The 19002-nt window shown below is 44.5% G+C and overlaps 1 protein-coding gene across 1 annotated transcript in view; it reads right to left on the minus strand.

Moving 5' to 3' along the window:
- MTREX (Mtr4 exosome RNA helicase) overlaps positions 1-19002 on the minus strand; it is a 95402-nt gene that overhangs the window by 64575 nt on the left and 11825 nt on the right. The window contains exons 7-8 of the mRNA XM_044276229.1: positions 17559-17649; positions 16571-16695 (exon numbers count right to left, since the gene is read on the minus strand). Coding sequence (XP_044132164.1) covers positions 16571-16695; positions 17559-17649 — 216 coding nt within the window. The remainder of the gene's footprint in view (positions 1-16570; positions 16696-17558; positions 17650-19002) is intronic.

Raw genomic sequence — 19002 nt, forward strand, 5'->3', positions numbered from 1 at the left:
TCAGCCCTTCTACTTGCCTGCAGCAGGGCTAAGCTACTAAACAAACTACCTGCCTGGCACCCGGAACTGCCTGTCCCAGGCGTCAGGCGATACAATTTTCACACCCCTGCTGCCCAAGGTGCCCTTTCCCAGAGGAAACATCTTATCAACTGTTTTGGGAGTGCCCCTTTGCACAGGGAGTGTTGGATGCCCTGGGACATGAAGCCCAATACTCTGTGCCCAGGAACAGCCTGCAACACACCTCTGTGTTGTACGGACTATTTCCTGGGATTCATACTGTTGAGGCCATACAGAAGGGCCTGGCGCCTCATTAAATGTTTTAAAGACACTGTGTGGCTTGCCAGGAACCTTCTTATCCTCAGGAGAGAGAGCATATCCGTTCTAGACTGCCGCAGGCTTATGCACAGCTTGCTGCGGGATTACAACATCTTGGACGACGAAGAATAGGACTAAACCCCTCTCCTTCCCCCTCATGCCCCTGTTGTATCTGTCTTTTCAATAAAGCTTCAGGCATGCGATTTCCCCTGCGCATGCACAAAATCTCAGGATGGAATTCAGAATTCAAAAGGCCATCAAATCAAATGCGAAGGGGCGGAAGAAGACGCGTTGTGCTTGTCCAAATGTAAAAACCTCTGCCCCCCTTTGACTTCAAGAACCTAAATTGCATACGACCTGTAGAGGATTAAAAGTTGTTTTACAGCGATCATGCGCCTCGGACATCTTACACAAGATCATCATTAGAAACCTGATGTCAACAGCTTTAAAGCGAACCTTTCACCAGGATTTCACTTAATAAACTATTACCAGTACCTTATAGATCATCCTCGTTGTGTTTGAATGCATTCTTGTGCCGCTTTCCTGGGATGGATATTCATGAAAAAAACGACTTATAAAGTCCTCGTCTCCAGCAACTGAAGTCACGCTAGAAGTCAAGGGGTCGCCCTTCCCTCACTCCGGGCTGTAACTCCCCTGCCCTAACCCCTCCTCTACGTAGTGTAACTGACACCCGGCTCAGTCGCCGGGACCGCGCTTGTACAGGCGGCGCATGCGCCGTCGGACTCAAGCGCGATCCTGTAACTGAATCACGTGTGAGGAAGAGAAGACAGGCAGGCATCGGGGACGGCGCATGCGCGATTCAGTTACAGGATCGCGCTTGAGTCCGACGGTGCATGCGCCGCCTGTACAAGCGCGGTCCCGGCGACTGAGCCGGGTGTCAGTTACACTACTTAGAGGAGGGGTTAGGGCAGGGGAGTTACAGCCCGGAGTGAGGGAAGGGCGACCCCTTGACTTCTAGCGTGACTTCAGGAGCTGGAGACGAGGACTTTATAAGTCGTTTTCTTCATGAATATCCATCCCAGGAAAGCGGCACAAGAATGCATTGAAACACAATGAGGATAATCTATAAGGTACTGGTAATAGTTTATTAAGTGAAATCCTGATGAAAGGTTCGCTTTAAAATAGGTACTGCTGGCGGTTTATGGTCCATTTTGGTGCTGACAGGTTCCCTTTAATTTGGTGGCTTGGTGGACAACTGCAGAGGCTCTGGAGATAAAATAAACCCTCTAAGAAGTGACCCCATTTTTAAAAACCACTGCCCTGTCAACTTAAAGGCAATTTTATTTAGTGATTTTCACAATAAAAAAAAAAAGTGTGCGGTACTCCATTCTCTAATATATGGATGTACAAGAGGGCTCAGGAGTAAAAAAAAAAAAAAAAAAAAAAAATTAAAAAAAATGCATAATGCATATTTTGAGGCCAAATGTGGCGATTTACACCGCTCCACAACTGTAGAGACTCTGGGGTGAAATAATAAATGGGACCCCCGAGAAGTGACCCAATATGGAAACTAAACCCCTCAAGGTATTCAAAACTGATTTTACAAACTTTGTTAACCCTTTAGGTGTTCCACAAGAATTAAAGGAAAATGTAGATGAAATTGTAGAATTTCACTTTTTTGGGCAGATTTTTCATTTTAATCAATTTTTTCCAGTAACAAAACTCGATATTTATTACCCTAATTCTGTAGTTTACAGAAACAACCCATATGTGGTCGTAAACTGCTGTACGGGCACACGGCAGGGCGCAGAAGGAAAGGAGCGCCAGGTGGTTTTTGGAGGGCAGATTTCACTGGGATCATTTCAAGTTGCCATATCACTGTTGCACCCCTAGAGTAGAAACTCCAAAAATGTGACCCCATTTTGGAAACTACGGGGTAGGATGGCAGTTTTGTTGGTATTATTTTAGGATACGTATGATTTTTGGTTGCTCCATTACACTTTTTTATGAGGCAAGGTAACAAAAAATAGCTGTTTTGGCACAGTTTTATTTTTTTGTTATTTTCAACGTTCATCTGACAGGTTAGATCATGTGCTATTTTTATAGAGCAGGTTGTTACGGAGACAATACCAAATATGTATACTTTTTTATTTACGTTTTACACAGTAAAAGCATATTTGAAAAAAAATATATATATAAATCATGTTTTAGTGTCACCATATTTATTCATTTTTATCTTTTGGGCGATTGTCTTAGGGCACTTTCACACTAGAGTTAGAGGAATCCAGCAGGCAGTTCCGTTGCCAGAACTGTCTTCCAGATACGTAAATCTGTGTGCAAAACGGATAGCATTTGTTTCCGGATCAGTTTGACAAATGCATTGAAATACCAGATCCATCTCTCCGGTGTCATCTGGAAAAAAGGATCCGGTATTTATTCTTTTCAAATTTTTTAAGGTCTGTGCATTAATACATCCGGCATTAATACATTTCAAGTGTTCAGCATGCTGCGGTATTGTCTCCAGCCAAATACCATAAAAGTGACTGAACTGAAGACATCCTGATGCATACTGAACGGATTGCTTTCCATTTAGAATGCATTAGGACAAAACTTAAGCTTTTTTTTCTGGTATTGAGTCCCTAGGACAGAACTCAATACCGGAAACTTTAACGCTAGTTTGAAAGTACACTTAGGTAGGGTCTCATTTTTTGCGGGACGAGATGACGGTTCGATTTGTACTATTTTGAGGTGCATATGACTTAGAAGGCTTGGTATTACACTTTGTGATTTAAGGTGACAAAAAATGGCTTTAACACTTTTTATTTTTACGGTGTTCACCTGAGGGGTTAGGTCATGTAGTATTTTTATAGAGCAGGTTGTTACGGACGTGGAAATACCTAATACGTATACTTTTTTTAATGACGGTTAGATTGGTACTATTTTGGGGGGCATACGCCTTTTTTGATCGCTTGGTGTTGCACTTTTAGTGATGTAAGGTGACAAAGTATTTTTTTGCAGTTTATATTTTATTTTTTTGATAGTGTTCATCTGAGGGGTTAGGAAATGTGATATTTTTATAGAGCCGGTCGTTCGTCTGGTTTTTCTATTTTTTTCTGGGACTTCAACTTCTGGGGGTCTGATCCCCTCTGCAATGCATTACAATACATTGTGTATTGTAGCACATTGAATGTAAGCTTGTATGCCGACAGCCTGCCTTGTGAGACCCAGCCTAAGGCATTGGGCTGCCTTCTCTGCCATCGGGTCTCCATCACTGCAGTACGGGGGACCCGATGGGGAAGCGGAGGGAACTCGTACCATCTGCAAACCCTGTGCATGCATACAAGGGGTTAATACGCTGGCATCGGCCAATGCGCAGGAGCTCCTGATCCTGTGACTGACGCTGATGTACTGACAGAGCAGTGTTCTCCGAAGAGCTTACCCACGCGAGTCTGCGCATTGACTCACTGAAGCCAAGTACGCTACAGCGGGCATCAGTGCGCAGGCGCTGAAAACAAGATCATATGGCGCATGCATGAAATCTCGGGATGGAATCACGCATGAAAGAATCCAAAAGGCCATCAATCAAATGCTAAGGGGTGGGAAGGAGACGCGGTGTGCTTGACTTCAGGTGTGAAAGCCTCTGCCCCCTTGACTTTGAGAACCTAATTTGCATACGACCTGCAGGGGAAATAAAGTTGTTTTACAGCAAATGTGCGTCTCGGACATTTTACACAAGAACATCATTAGAAACCTGATGTTACCAGCTTTAAAAAGGTACTGCTGGCGGTTTATGGTCCATTTTGCTGCTGACAAGTTACACATAATAGAGTCTATAGCAGGAATCACGCTGCGTGTAAGAGTCGGTTTTGGACATTTTCTTGGAAATTTGAAAAATTGCATCAAAAAAATTCTTAGCTTTCTAACGTCCTTTAAAAAATAAAATGACATTTGCAAAATAAGGATACTTTCACACTAGCGTGATAGTTTTCCGGTATTGAGTTCTGTCCTAGGGGCTCAATACCAGAAAAAAAAAACGCTTCAGTTTTGTCCTAATGCATTCTGAATAGAAAGCAATCCGTTCAGTATGGATCAGGATGTCTTCCGTTTCATCCCTTTTACGGTATTTTCTCCGGGCCAAAATTCCGGAACACTTGCCGGAATGCAGGCGTTCCAGAAAAACTGACCTGGTTTTCCAGTCTGCGCATGCGCAGACCTTTAAAAATTTTAAAATAAACAAACGGGTATTTCTTGAACTATAGGCCGCAGCAGACATGCATGTCCAATAGAGGGCGCTCATTCCTTTTTGTCACTTGGTGTTTAGGCTGCTACAGACGTGATCCCAATAGATGGCGCTCGTTTCCCTTTTTCACTTGTCACTTGATATTTAGGCTGCTGCAGACCTGTAAGTCCAATAGATGGCGCTCTTTTCTGATGGTCACTTGATGTATTGGCTGCTACAGACGTGATACCAATAGATGGCGCTCATCTCTCCTGTTGTCTTTTGTAACCTGGTGTTTAGGCTGCTGCAGACATGAATGGAATAGATCGCGATCATCTCTCCCATTACCTTTTGGCACTCGGTGTATGGACTGCTGCATACATATGAGCCGAGTAGATGTTGCTCATTTCTCCTTTTGTCTTTGGGCACCATATAGGCTGCTACAGACCTGTGAGTCCAATAGATGGCGCTCATTTCCCCCATTTACCTTTAGTAACTTGGTGTTTAGGCTGGAGAAAAAAAACATAGAAGCCCAATAGATGGCGCCCATTTATTATTTCATTTGTCACTGAGTGTTTAGGCTGCTACAGGCGTGTGAGCCCAAAAGATGGCGCTCATTTCACCACGGGCCTGGATGTATTTCTGGAGTGTAATAATATTACAGGCTATGGGCCAGATTTATCACGACTCTGACAGCTCACTCCACTTCAACATATGGCTAAAGTCAGTTTTAGCCAAGTCAGATTTATGATCGGCCCTTTAACCACTTCAGCCCCGCTAGCTGAAACCCCCTTCATGACCAGAGCACTTTTTACACTTCGGCACTACACTCCTTTCACCGTTTATCGCTCGGTCATGCAACTTACCACCCAAATGAATTTTACCTCCTTTTCTTCTCACTAATAGAGCTTTCATTTGGTGGTATTTTATTGCTGCTGACATTTTTACTTTTTTTGTTATTAATCAAAATGTAACGATTTCTTTGCAAAAAAATGACATTTTTCACTTTCAGCTGTAAAATTTTGCAAAAAAACGACATCCATATATAAATTTTTCGCCAAATTTATTGTTCTACATGTCTTTGATAAAAAAAAAATGTTTGGGCAAAAAAAAAAATGGTTTGGGTAAAAGTTATAGCGTTTACACACTATGGTACAAAAATGTGAATTTCCGCTTTTTGAAACGGCTCTGATTTTCTGAGCACCTGTCATGATTCCTGAGGTTCTACAATGCCCAGACAGTAGAAAACCCCCACAAATGACCCCATTTCGGAAAGTAGACACCCTAAGGTATTCGCTGATGGGCATAGTGAGTTCATAGAACTTTTTATTTTTTGTCACAAGTTAGCGGAAAATGATGATGATTTTTTCTTTTTTTTTTTTCTTACAAAGTCTCATATTTCACTAACTTGCGACAAAAAATAAAAAATTCTAGGAACTCGCCATGCCCCTCACGGAATACCTTGGGGTGTCTTTCCAAAATGGGGTCACTTGTGGGGTAGTTATACTGCCCTGGCAATTTAGGGGCCCAAATGTGTGAGACGAACTTTGCAATCAAAATGTGTAAAAAATGACCTGTGAAATCCGAAAGGTGCACTTTGGAATATGTGCCCCTTTGCCCACCTTGGCTGCAAAAAAGTGTGACACATCTGGTATCGCCGTACTCAGGAGAAGTTGGGGAATGTGTTTTGGGGTGTCATTTTACATATACCCATGCTGGGTGAGAGAAATATCTTGGCAAAAGACAACTTTTCCAATTTTTTTATACAAAGTTGGCATTTGACCAAGATATTTTTCTCACCCAGCATGGGTATATGTAAAATGACACCCCAAAACACATTGCCCAACTTCTCCTGAGTACGGCGATACCAGATGTGTGACACTTTTTTGCAGCCTAGATGCGCAAAGGGGCCCAAATTCCTTTTAGGAGGGCATTTTTAGACATTTGGATCCCAGACTTCTTCTCACACTTTCAGGGCCCCTAAAAAGCCAGGGCAGTATAAATACCCCACATGTGACCCCACTTTGGAAAGAAGACACCCCAAGGTATTCAATGAGGGGCCTGGCGAGTTCATAGAAATTTTTATTTTTTTGCATAAGTTAGCGGAAATTGATTTTTTTTTGTTTTTTTCTCACAAAGTCTCACTTTCCGCAAACTTAGGACATAATTTTCAATCTTTCATGGACTCAATATGCCCCTCACGGAATACCTTGGGGTGTCTTCTTTCCAAAGTGGGGTCACATGTGGGGTATTTATACTGCCCTGGCTTTTTAGGGGCCCTAAAGCGTGAGAAGAAGTCTGGAATATAAATGTCTAAAAATGTTTACGCATTTGGATTCCGTGAGGGGTATGGTGAGTTCATGTGAGATTTTATTTTTTGACACAAGTTAGTGAAATATGAGACTTTGTAAGAAAAAACAAAAACAAACAAAAAATTTCCGCTAACTTGGGCCAAAAAAATGTCTGAATGGAGCCTTACAGGGGGAGTGATCAATGACAGGGGGGTGATCACCCATATAGACTCCCTGATCACCCCCCTGGTAAGGCTCCATTCAGACGTCTGTATGATTTTTATGGATCCATGGATCGGATCCGCAAAACACATGCGGACGTCTGAATGGAGCCTTACAGGGGGTTGATCACCCCATATAGACTCCCTGATCACCCTCCTGTCATTGATCACCCCCCTGTAAGGCTCCATTCAGACGTCCGCATGTGTTTTGCGGATCCGATCCATGTATCCGTAAAAAATCATACGGACGTCTGAATGGAGCCTTACAGGGGGGTGATCAGGGAGTCTATATGGGTGATCACCCCTCTGTCATTGATCACCCCCCCCGTAAGGCTCCATTCAGACGTCCGCATGTGTTTTGCGGATCCGATCCATGTATCCGTGGATGCGTAAAAAATCATGCGGACGTCTGAATGGAGCCTTACAGGGGGGTGATCAATGACAGGAGGGGTGATCAATGACAGGGAAGTTATCAGGAAGTCTATATGCGTGATCACCCCCTTGTCATTGATCACCCCCCTGTAAGGCTCCATTCAGACGTCCGTATGCGTTTTGCAGATCCGATCCATGTATCAGTGGATCCGTAAAAATCATGCGGATGTCTGAATGGAGCCTTACAGGGGGGTGATCAATGACAGGAGGGGTGATCAATGACAGGGAAGTGATCAGGAAGTCTATATGCGTGATCACCCACTTGTCATTGATCACCCCCCCTGTAAGGCTCCATTCAGACGTCCGTATGCGTTTTGCGGATCCGATCCATGTAATCATACGGACGTCTGAACGGAGCCTGACAGGGGGTGATCAATGACAGGGGGGTGATCAGGGAGTTTATATGGGGTGATCATGGGTGATCAGGGGTTAATAAGTGATGGGGGGAGGGGGGGGGGGTGTAGTGTAGTGTGGTGTTTGGTGCGACTGTACTGAGCTACCCGAGTCCTCTGGTGGTCGATCCTAACAAAAGGGACCACCAGAGGACCAGGTAGCTGGTATATTAGACGCTGTTATCAAAACAGCGTCTAATATACCTGTTAGGGGTTAAAAAAATCAGATCTCCAGCCTGCCAGCGAACGATCGCCGCTGGCAGGCTGGAGATCCCCTCGCTTAACCTTCCGTTCCTGTGTGCGCGCGTTCACAGGAAATCCCGGCCCTCGCGAGATGACGCATATATGCGTGACTCTGCGCAGGGCTGCCACCTCCGGACCGCACATCTGCGTTAGGCGGTCCGGAGGTGGTTAAGACTGTAATAAATGTGGTTTGACGGTAGCAGTTTATCCGTCAGTAAGCAGCTTTACAAAAGTCGCAAGTTTTTATGAAAAAGTCGCATGTTCTATTAAAAAGTCTCATAGATAAGCATGATCCTCACTGGAGTGAAATTGCGACTTTTTAGGGTACTTTCACACTTGCGTTGTTTGATTTCGGCAGGCAGTTCCGTTGCCTGAACTGACTGCCTGATCAGGCAAACTGTATGCAAACGGATGTCATTTTTTCTGACTGATCAGGCATTTTTCAGACTGATCAGGATCCTGATCAGTCTGAAAAATGCCTGATCAGTCAGAAAAATGCATTGCAATACCGGATCCGTTTTTCCGGTGTCATCAGGCAAAACGGATCAGTTTTTTTTTATTTTCTCATTTTTAAAGGTCTGCGCATTCCGGTATTTTGAATGCCGGATCCGGCGCTAATACATTCCTATGGGAAAAAATGCCGGATCCGGCGTTCAGGCAAGTCTTCAGTTTTTTTCGCCGGAGAGAAAACCGTAGCATGCTGCGGTTTTCTCTTTTGCCTGATCAGTCAAAACGACTGAACTGAAGACATCCTGATGCAAACTGAACGGATTACTCTCCATTCAGAATGCATGGGGATAAAACTGATCAGTTCTTTTCCGGTATAGAGCCCCTGTGACGGAACTCAGTGCCGGAAAAGAAAAACGCAAGTGTGAAAGTAGCCTTAAATAGTCCCAATAGTAAATCTGTCTAGAGATTCATTTACATAAGAAAACACGCCCACTTTCAGAAAACTGGCGAGCATAGTACAGAGCAGAAAAAAGTCGCAAATTTTTGCGCAGTTTAACTGATTGCGCAAAGATATGCGACTTTTTCACTCCATTATTCTGACTTGAGCTAATGATAAATCTGGCCCTATAGCTACTAGAGAGGGGTCGTTGATCCAGGGAGTTATTCTGATTGGAGTCGGGAAGGAATTTTTTTTATTCCCCTAAAGTGAGGAAATTGGCTTCTACCTCACAGGTTTTATTTTTGCCTTCCTCTGGATCAACTTGCAGGATGACAGGCCGAACTGGATGGACAAATGTCTTTTTTCGGCCTTATGTACTATGTTACTATGTATTACCTTTGGTCAATTGATGTATAGGCTGCTACAGGCGTGTGAGCCCAATAGATGGCGCTCATTCCCCCCCATTACCTTTTGTCTTTTGGCGTTAGGCTACTGCAGACGTGCGAGTCCAATAGCTGGCACTTATTCCTCCTATTACCTTCTGTCACTTAGGGTACTTTCACACTAGCATTAAAAGAATCCGGCAGGCAGTACTGTTGCCATAACTGCCTGCTGGATCCGGAAATCCGTATGCAAACGGATATCATTTGTTTCCGGATGCGGATCCGTCTGACAAATGCATTGCAATACCAGATCCGTTTCTCCGGTCTCATCCAGAAAAACAGACCAGGTATAATTTTAACAGATTTAAAGGATGGGAAGCCGGATCCGTTTTATAGAGCCGGTCGTTACAGACACGGCGATACTAAATTAGGTATGTGTTCCTTTTTTTTTATTACAATTTTATGTGTTTTAGGCTACTATCACACTGGCGTTTCTGGGTCCACTTTTTAGATCTGTTTCAGGCTGGGTTCAGAGCTGAGCGTTTTACAGCACGTTCCTACGCGCTGTAAAACGCTCAACAGGCAAGAACCAATGATTCCCTATGGGAACGGTTCTCACCTGAGCGTTTTTTTCAGCGCGTACGATCGCGCTGTAAAACGCCCGACGCCCCAAGAAGTACATGAGCTTCTTTGGGGCGTCTTGTCGCATGTTCCCGTACATAGACTTCAGCGGGTACGCGCGACAATGGGCGTTCCCTTGTCTCTATGCGCAAACGCCCGTACAATCACGCATACAAAGCGCTCCATCGCGAACGCTCAGGTCTGAACCCAGCATCAGGGCTCTCACAAGCGGTCTAAAACGGATGAGTTTAGCCCCAATGCATTCTGAAAGGATAAGGATCCGTTCAGAATGCATCAAATTGCCTCCGTTCCGCTCTAGAGGCGGACACCAAAAATATATATTTTTTTTGTTCGTGGTAATGCAAACGGATCCGTTCTGAATGGATTAAATCATTTGCATTATAGGTGCGGATCCGTCTGTGCAGATACCAGATGGATCCGCACCTAATGCAGGTGTGAAAGTAGCCTTATTTTGGGAAAGTTTTTTTTTTTTTTATTATAGAAATTTTTTTTATTATTATTTTAATCTGTGAAAATTATAAATACCTGATCTGTTTTTCAGGATGAGACCGGAGAAACGGATCCGGTATTGCAATGAATTTGTCAGACGGATCCGCATCTGGAAACAAAGGATATCCTTTTGCATACGGATTTCCGGATCCGGCAGGCAGTTCTGGCAATGGAACTGCCTGACAGATTCTTCTAACGCTAGTGTGAAAGTACCCTAAGTGAACGAAGGTAATAGGGGGAATGAGCGCCATCTATTGGGCTCACACGTCTGTAGCAGCCTATACATCAAATGACCAAAGGTAATAGGAGAAAAGAGCGCCATCTATTGGGCACACACACCTGTAGCAGCCTAAGCACCAATTGACCAAAGGCAATAGGAGAAATGAGCGCCATCTATTGGGCTCACACGCCTGTAGCAGCCTATACACCCAGTGACAAATGAAATAACAAATGGGCGCCATCTATTGGGCTTCTATGTTTTTTTCTCCAGCCTAAACACCAAGTTACTAAAGGTAAATGAGCGCCATCTATTGGACTCACAGGTCTGTAGCAGCATATACGGTTCTCAAAGACAAAAGGAGAAATGAGCAACATCTACTCGGCTTAAATGTATGCAGCAGTCCATACACGAGTGACAAAAGGTAGTGAGAGATATGATCGCGATCTATTCCATTCATGTCTGCAGCAGCCTAAATACCAGGTGACAAAAGGCAACAGGAGAGATGAGCGCCATCTATTGGTATCACGTCTGTAGCAGCCAATACATCAAGTGACCATCAGAAAAGAGCGCCATCTATTGGACTTACAGGTCTGCAGCAGCCTAAATATCAAGTGACAAGTGAAAAAGGGAAACGAACGCCATCTATTGGGATCACGTCTGTAGCAGCCTAAACACCAAGTGACAAAAAGGAATGAGCGCCCTCTATTGGACTTGGATGGCTGCTGTGGCCTATATTTCAAGAATACCAGTTGCTTACCGCCATCTGCTGGTTTTACATGACAAGACAACTGGAAAAATAAGCACAACCTCCCAGCCTAGCGATCCTTTAACCCCTCCCTGTCATCTTTCACCTCATTCTATTTTTGCAAATCTGACCTGTCACTTTAGGTGGTAATCACTTAGAAATGTTTTTAATTATCCAAGCCATTCAGATGTTTTTTTCTTATGACAAATCATACTTCTAGTTGTACCTTTATTTAAAAAAATAAAAAAATTCCGCAGGCCCCGCAAAAAAGATCATGTTTTATTCTCTGTATAGCGTACAAGAAAAAAGGCATTACAATAAATCTGCAAAAAACAAAACAAAAAAAAAAAAAAAAAGTGATGCAACTCGTACGAGGCCGCAAAAGACATAGTCGTGTGAATGCACCCTAATACTTTATAAGCCTTTTTTGACCCATTCCTCATTTTGGCGTCAAAAACTGCATTAGAAAACCTGACTGTGCGGCCGTATCCTAAGGGTAGCTGCACATAGTGTGGATTTATTATGTGCAGTTTTGGTGCACATTTCATGTGGATTTTCTGGGTCTAAATCTGCAGTTCACCCAGACTGCACACCAAACGCATGCATATCTTCCATATTGATTGCTGCATTTTTTATTCTGCTAGCAGTTTTAAAAATTGCAAGTGCAAAAAAGAAGTGATCTGACCATTCTTAATGCAGATTCAGTGTCTTCGGTTCCGAAATGTGCAGGAATAATACAAATCCATGCCAAATCCACATAAAAATAAATAAAAATAAAATAATTATATATAGAAAATTAACCACACACCTGATGTGGATTCTGCATCAGGCTTTTTTTTCGGCGCTCAAAGTACACTTCATGTGAACATAGCGGTTCAACAACTACCAGGTGACTATCGCCGTCTGCTGGTATCACATAACATCTTGTAAAGTTGAAAAGACAAACGAAATGAGCGCCATCTATTGGCGTCACATGACTGCAGCAGCCTAATGACTCCATAACGAGCGCCATCTATTGGCTTCACATGACTGCAGCAGCCTAATGACTCCATAACGAGCGCCATCTATTGGCTTCACATGACTGCAGCACCCTAGAAGACCACGTAGGAGACACCAAACGACGGCAGCTTTCCGTGAGAAAAGGCAAACTACAAACAGCCATTTACTTCACACACAGTAAAGGCAATTCATTCAGCTGCGCACAGCAAAGCCCGCCTCCGGAGTGAGCGCCGAGCTATGCAGGACGCTGCTTTGTGCTCTATCGCTCGGGCGCCGAACGCTCCTCATCCACGTCTATCTATCGAACTCACGATTGCAGCATAAAGGCTGGATAACGAGCGCCATCTATGGGACTCGCTTGACTACAGCAGCCTAGTGACAATAACGAGCGCCATCTATGGGACTCGCTTGACTACAGCAGCCTAGTGACAATAACGAGCGCCATCTATTGGACTCACATGACTGCATTTCTATACCAGTGTATTACTGTACTGTGCCGGCAGCAGGGGGCGCACGGCGTCCTAGCAACCAGTGACGCCGTGCGCTCCAGCTCACAGGAAGGGATCCAGGCCGCGGTTCCACGGCCCGCACACGGCCCTGAACAACGGCCGTGTGCATGGGGCCTTATAAGGGATCGTTCACACGAAACATATTTTTTGTTCCGCATACAGACTATATGAAGAACCATTAATTTTAACGGGTCCGCAAAAGATGCATACAGCACTATGTGTGCTGTCCGCATCCGTTGCTCCGTTCCGTGGCCCCGCAAAAATTATAAGTCCTGTCCGTTTTGCAAGAATAGGCATTTCTATAATGGGCCTCCTGTTCCGTTCCTCAAAATGCGGAAGGCACCCGGGTGGCGTTCGTTTTTTTGCGGATCCGCAATTTGAGGACCGCAAAAAACGGCAGTCGTGTGAACGAGCCCCAAGACTGTAGAAAAACTTTACGCGAACACGTTCGCCGGATTTCTATGGCAAAAAGGCACAAAAGTATATATATTTTTTCAAATTCAAGCAATACAACTCATTCAACTGCGTACAGAAGGGATCCGCTACAAACGCTGGTACATTGGCCTTGAGCGAGCTGTTCCGGTCGGGAAAAAATGTTGCGTGCAGCGGTTTCTGCCGGGCATTTTGTCAGAAAGCACCCAAATCCCATTACAGTCCATGGGGTCAAGTGGTGCCTGGCACAATCAGTTATGCTGGACTTCACTCCTTGAAAAAGTATCAGAAATTATGAGCAACATCTTTTACAGGCCCGGGGGCAGGTCTTCTTTCAGACCAGTCACATGACTCCTTAGCTCTCCAGCGGCCCTGTCATGTTTGCTAGGGTCCTTGGGCAGCCCACTCTCCTTACTACAGCCACTTCCGGGAGCCGGCCCTCCTCCTCCCAGCTCCCGCCGATTTCCCCTGGCGTGCCAATACCCAACCAATAACAAAGCTCCTTGCTGCAGGAGCTTTGTTATTGGTTATTTCAGGCACAGGCAGCATCGCTGCGCTGCTCGTGACGTTCACAGCGCTCACTGCGCTGATAAATGTGGGGGAAAAGTCTAAGGCGTATTGGTACACCTTAGACTTTTTCCAGGGAGTAAAAAAATAAATAAAATAAAATAAAATTTGCATGAACAAGAGTCAGACGCTTGTACAGGTGCTATTGAGACCTCTGATGAGCGCCATCTACTGGGTTCACGTGAGACTACATACAAATACAGCAGACATACACCGCCTCAACAGAACACCACTGCCCCCTTCTCACCCATCAGTTAGATGCCTCCAGTACCCTGTGGAGGGCACAGGCAGAAGGGGGCTGCTGCCACAACATTACATAAACGAAAAAAAAAAAAAAAAAACACAGGAATGCTTAGCGCCCCCTATTAGATTACTTATCACTGCAGAGAATCACAAGGCTATGGATACAGCGTATAGAAATAGTGCCACCTATTAGGTTCACCACCTATTGAGGTGGCCTCTGCACTTTGAAAGGGCCAGGCAGTGTAAATGTCATCATGCCTGATCCTGTCAAAGTGCAGAGGGCGTGGGAGTTGCAAAGAGAGCAGAGCCTCTAGGTGTAATAGCAACGCCCCCGTTGCTCCTAGAGACTCATTAGCATACATTACAACTTCATTTTTTCTCAGCAATGCGGCACATATGAACATGGGACCAACACAGATGCCTTCAGCTACCAAGCGCACATGTAACAGGTCAGCCAGTGTCATAGGTACAAAACTGCTGACAGATGCCCTTTAAGGCTAGGGCTACACTGCAACTAGGGATGAGTGAATTTCATATTTTTTTTAATTAGTTTTGGTTCGTGTTGTGTTATTTACTGAATTGCATTATGGATCCCGTTACCACGGACCATAACTCAATTCCATGACGAAATGCCTTTAGAGCAGGCATGCTCAACCTGCGGCCCTCCAGCTGTTGCAAAACTACAACTCCCAGCATTCCCGGACAGCGTACAGCTATCAGCCTACAGCAGGGCATGGTGGGAGTTGTAGTTTTACAACAGCTGGAGGGCCGCAGATTGAGCATGCCTGCTTTAGAGGCATTCCGTCATAATAGAGGTCTATGGCCGGCATAACAAATCCGTCCTGTTTCCGTTATACTGGACTCCTCTCCTCCATAACGTAAACTGGACGGATCAGTTATGCAGGCCATAGACTTCTATTATGATGGAATGAATAAAGGAATGCCTCTAAAAGGATTTTGTGTCTCGTGTCGCAGTCGCATCATGTCACAGTGCAAACCCATTGACTATCATTATAACAAAAAAAAGTCACTTGACTGTTCTGCGACACATGTCGTCGTGTAGCCTAAAGGTCGAGCACAAGTTATTTGTTATGCAATTACAGGAAATTCCTTCAAGCTGGCAATTCACATTAGCTAAGAGGCGATTTTGTCAGGATCAGCTGACAATCTATTGTGCATGAGAGCCTCTCCCCCTATGGCTTCTGTTAGAGGAGAGAGGGATCAGCCGCTGCCTGTGGTGTCCGCCAGCTTGTTCCCCTCTCCCAACTGAGAACACATGCACATTTGGTCAAGTCATATATTTTTGTTCTCTGGGAGGTAGCTGCTGCCAGGCATCTGGCTGTGGCCTCTTTCTCCTCTTCCCATTCAGGACACATATGCTCAGTCGTGCCAAGAATGCATGTGTATGGGATGGGAGCAGGGCTGCAACGATTACTCGACCGAATAGAGTAATTTGAAAAAAATAAAAATAAATCCTCAAGGCAAATTTTTTGCATCAAGAATTCGATTTGAGCATGCTGCAGTATTATCCCTGTCCTGAAAAGGCAAAAAGACTGAACCGAAGACATCCTGAACGGATTGCTCTCAGAATTCAGAATGCATTAGGATAAAACTGATCACTTCTTTTCCGGCATTGAGCCCCTGTGATAGAACTCAATGCCGGAAAAGAACAACGCTAGTGTCAAAAGTACTCTTACTCACGCTCTGCGGTCACCCATCAGCCTGCACCACGCTGCACTGTACTGTATCCTGACACATCGTCGGGTCGTAGTGCATGTAAGCGCGCACTATGACCGGACGCTGTGTGATGTTAGGACTACAGTGCAGCGTGCGGAGAAGACAGAGGAGCGGCACCCCTACAGGAGAGGTAAGTGTTAAACAGGGACTGATGGCATTTGTGACAGCATAGAGGACTAATGGCACTGGGGGGAGCTGATGGCACGGGGGGATCCGATGACCTTTTATAAAGGAAAACGTTCTTTTAATTAGTTATTTCTTATTAGAGTATTCGATTAAAATCGATAGAATACTTAATTACTAAAATAATCGATATCTGCAGCCCTAGATGGAAGAACGGATGAGATAGCCGTCTGCGACATGATCTAATGTGTATGGACAAACTTAAAAGCCCAGTAGCCTGTACTAACAAATAATTGACAGTTTTTCCTGTTCGAGTATTCATACAGCCATTAATCATTACTAGGACGACCACTGAACCCAAAGCCCAGAAAGGGCAGGGATTTATATAAAGTCACCCCGAGTCCTTTCCCATAAAGCTATCAATCTTCTCAGCTTCTCCTGCTCTATAACATGCCGCTGGCAGATCAGGTAAAATGTAAAGTTGTTTGGACTCATAATGCCTCTAATCTCTATAATACCTGTTTGTGTAGGTGGCAGATCCATTCAGCAAACTGACGAGCATTGGGAATGGTTGCGGAAAGAAAAACATAGTGAACGTTGTCTGGCAGCAGGATGATCGTCTCTTCCCAGACAACTCCTCTCTCTGGCGAGGAGAAGAGAGAAATAAAAAAGTCAGACATTGAGAACATCCACCGATTAAGGCTTCAGCTACACGGCGACATGCCCGGCTCAAAAGCTGCGCGATACAAAATATGTGCGACTTGTCTCCAACTTGCTGTCACGTGAGTATTTTAGAACTGCGATTTGGCTGTGAAAACACGTCGCGTGTCAATGGAGGAAAGGTGCACACAATGTGGAACACAAAATCTGACATGTCTAGATTTTATGCAACTGCTGCGTCGTGACTCCACTGACAAACAGTACATGAAATGTCCTCCATTTCCGTTGCCGTGTAGCCGAACCCCAATTCAGGCCACTTTCTAACAAGTCATTTTTATTATATTTTTATCCAGGATTAAAAGAGGGTCCTCATTTCCCCAGAAACAGAGAAGGCTGTGTCCTGTACTCACGTAAATGGAGCTGCAATACCAGACACAGCCAGAGGAAAGACGAGGCGTTGTGCCTGGGAAAACAGGGACCCCTTCTCTAATCCTGGAAACACAAATAAAATGATCTACTTAACAAATACAAGACAATACCTAGCCCTTCAGGTTTCCACTATGCTGGGTGACAACTAATTAGCATGACTAAAAGGACAGTCCTCCAGCTCACCCGGACCGCCACAATTGTACAATATGGTTGAAACATCAGTGTGACCCGTATATCATGTCGCACCTACAGATATTGGGGAAGACGACTTCCAATTGTGATTATAAATTCTTTATATCAGTGTGACAGAGGACAACGAGTGACGGGACCTTTATTTCTGCACGATTTTTATCCTTTATAAGTTCAAGCAACCATACCAGCACATTGTTAGCCAATACATAATACTCTGGTACATACCCGAGTCTCTCATGTAGTGAATCTCATCAAAAATGACCCAGGCCATTTCTCTCATCACCTCAGAGCCTCTGTATAACATGCTGCGCAAAATCTGTATGTGAAAATAAAGAGTTAGTATACCTCACACATTGTAATAAATCAGGTACTGAAAGGGGAAAAAAAAAAAAGTCTCTATATTTGTAGTTATGATCAATGTTTCCTTCCCTCAGGACCAAGAAACTAATAGACGACCATCTTCGTGTCCTCCATACAGCCGTGGCCAAAAGTTTTGAGAATGACACAAATATTCGTTTTCACAAAGTTTGCTGCTAAACTGCTTTTAGATCTTTGTTTCAGTTGTTTCTGTGATGTAGTGAAATATAATTACACGCACTTCATACGTTTCAAAGGCTTTTATCGACAATTACATGACATTTATGCAAAGAGTCAGTATTTGCAGTGTTGGCCTTTCTTTTTCAGGACGTCTGCAATTCGACTGGGCATGCTCTCAATCAACTTCTGGGCCAATTCCTGACTGATAGCAACCCATTCTTTCATAATCACTTCTTGGAGTTTGTCAGAATTAGTGGGTTTTTGTTTGTCCACCCGCCTCTTGAGGATTGACCACAAGTTCTTAATGGGATTAAGATCTGGGGAGTTTCCAGGCCATGGACCCAAAATGTCAACGTTTTGGACCCCGAGCCACTTCGTTATCACTTTTGCCTTATGGCACGGTGCTCCATCGTGCTGGAAAATGCATTGTTCTTCACCAAACTGTTGTTGGAAGAAGTTGCTGTTGGAGGGTGTTTTGGTACCATTCTTTATTCATGGCTGTGTTTTGGGGCAAAATTGTGAGTGAGCCCACTCCCTTGGATGAGAAGCAACCCCACACATGAATGGTCTCAAGATGCTTTACTGTTGGCATTACACAGGACTGATGGTAGCGCTCACCTTTTCTTCTCTGGACAAGCCTTTTTCCTGATGCCCCAAACAATCGTTAAGAGGCTTCATCTGAGAATATGACTTTGCCCCAGTCCTCAGCAGTCCATTCACCATATTTTCTGCATTAGATCAATCTGTCCCTGATGTTTTTTTTGGAGAGAAGTAGCTTCTTTGCTGCCCTTCTTGACACCAGGCCATCTTCCAAAAGTCTTCGCCTCACTGTGCGTGCAGATGCGCTCCCACCTGCCTGCTGCCATTCCTGAGCAAGCTCCGCACTGGTGGCACTTCGATCCCGCAGCTCGATCCTCTTTAAGAGACGATCCTGGCGCTTGCTGGACTTTCTTGGACGCCCTGAAGCCTTCTTAAGAATTGAACCTCATTCCTTGAAGTTCTTGATGATCCTATAAATTGTTGATTGAGGTGCAACCTTAGTAGCCACAATATCCTTGCCTGTGAAGCCATTTTTATGCAACGCAATGATGGCCGCACGCGTTTCTTTGCAGGTCACCATGGTTAACAATAG

Source organism: Bufo gargarizans, chromosome 1 (assembly GCF_014858855.1).
Source record: "Bufo gargarizans isolate SCDJY-AF-19 chromosome 1, ASM1485885v1, whole genome shotgun sequence".
Classification (NCBI taxonomy): Eukaryota; Metazoa; Chordata; class Amphibia; order Anura; family Bufonidae; genus Bufo; species Bufo gargarizans.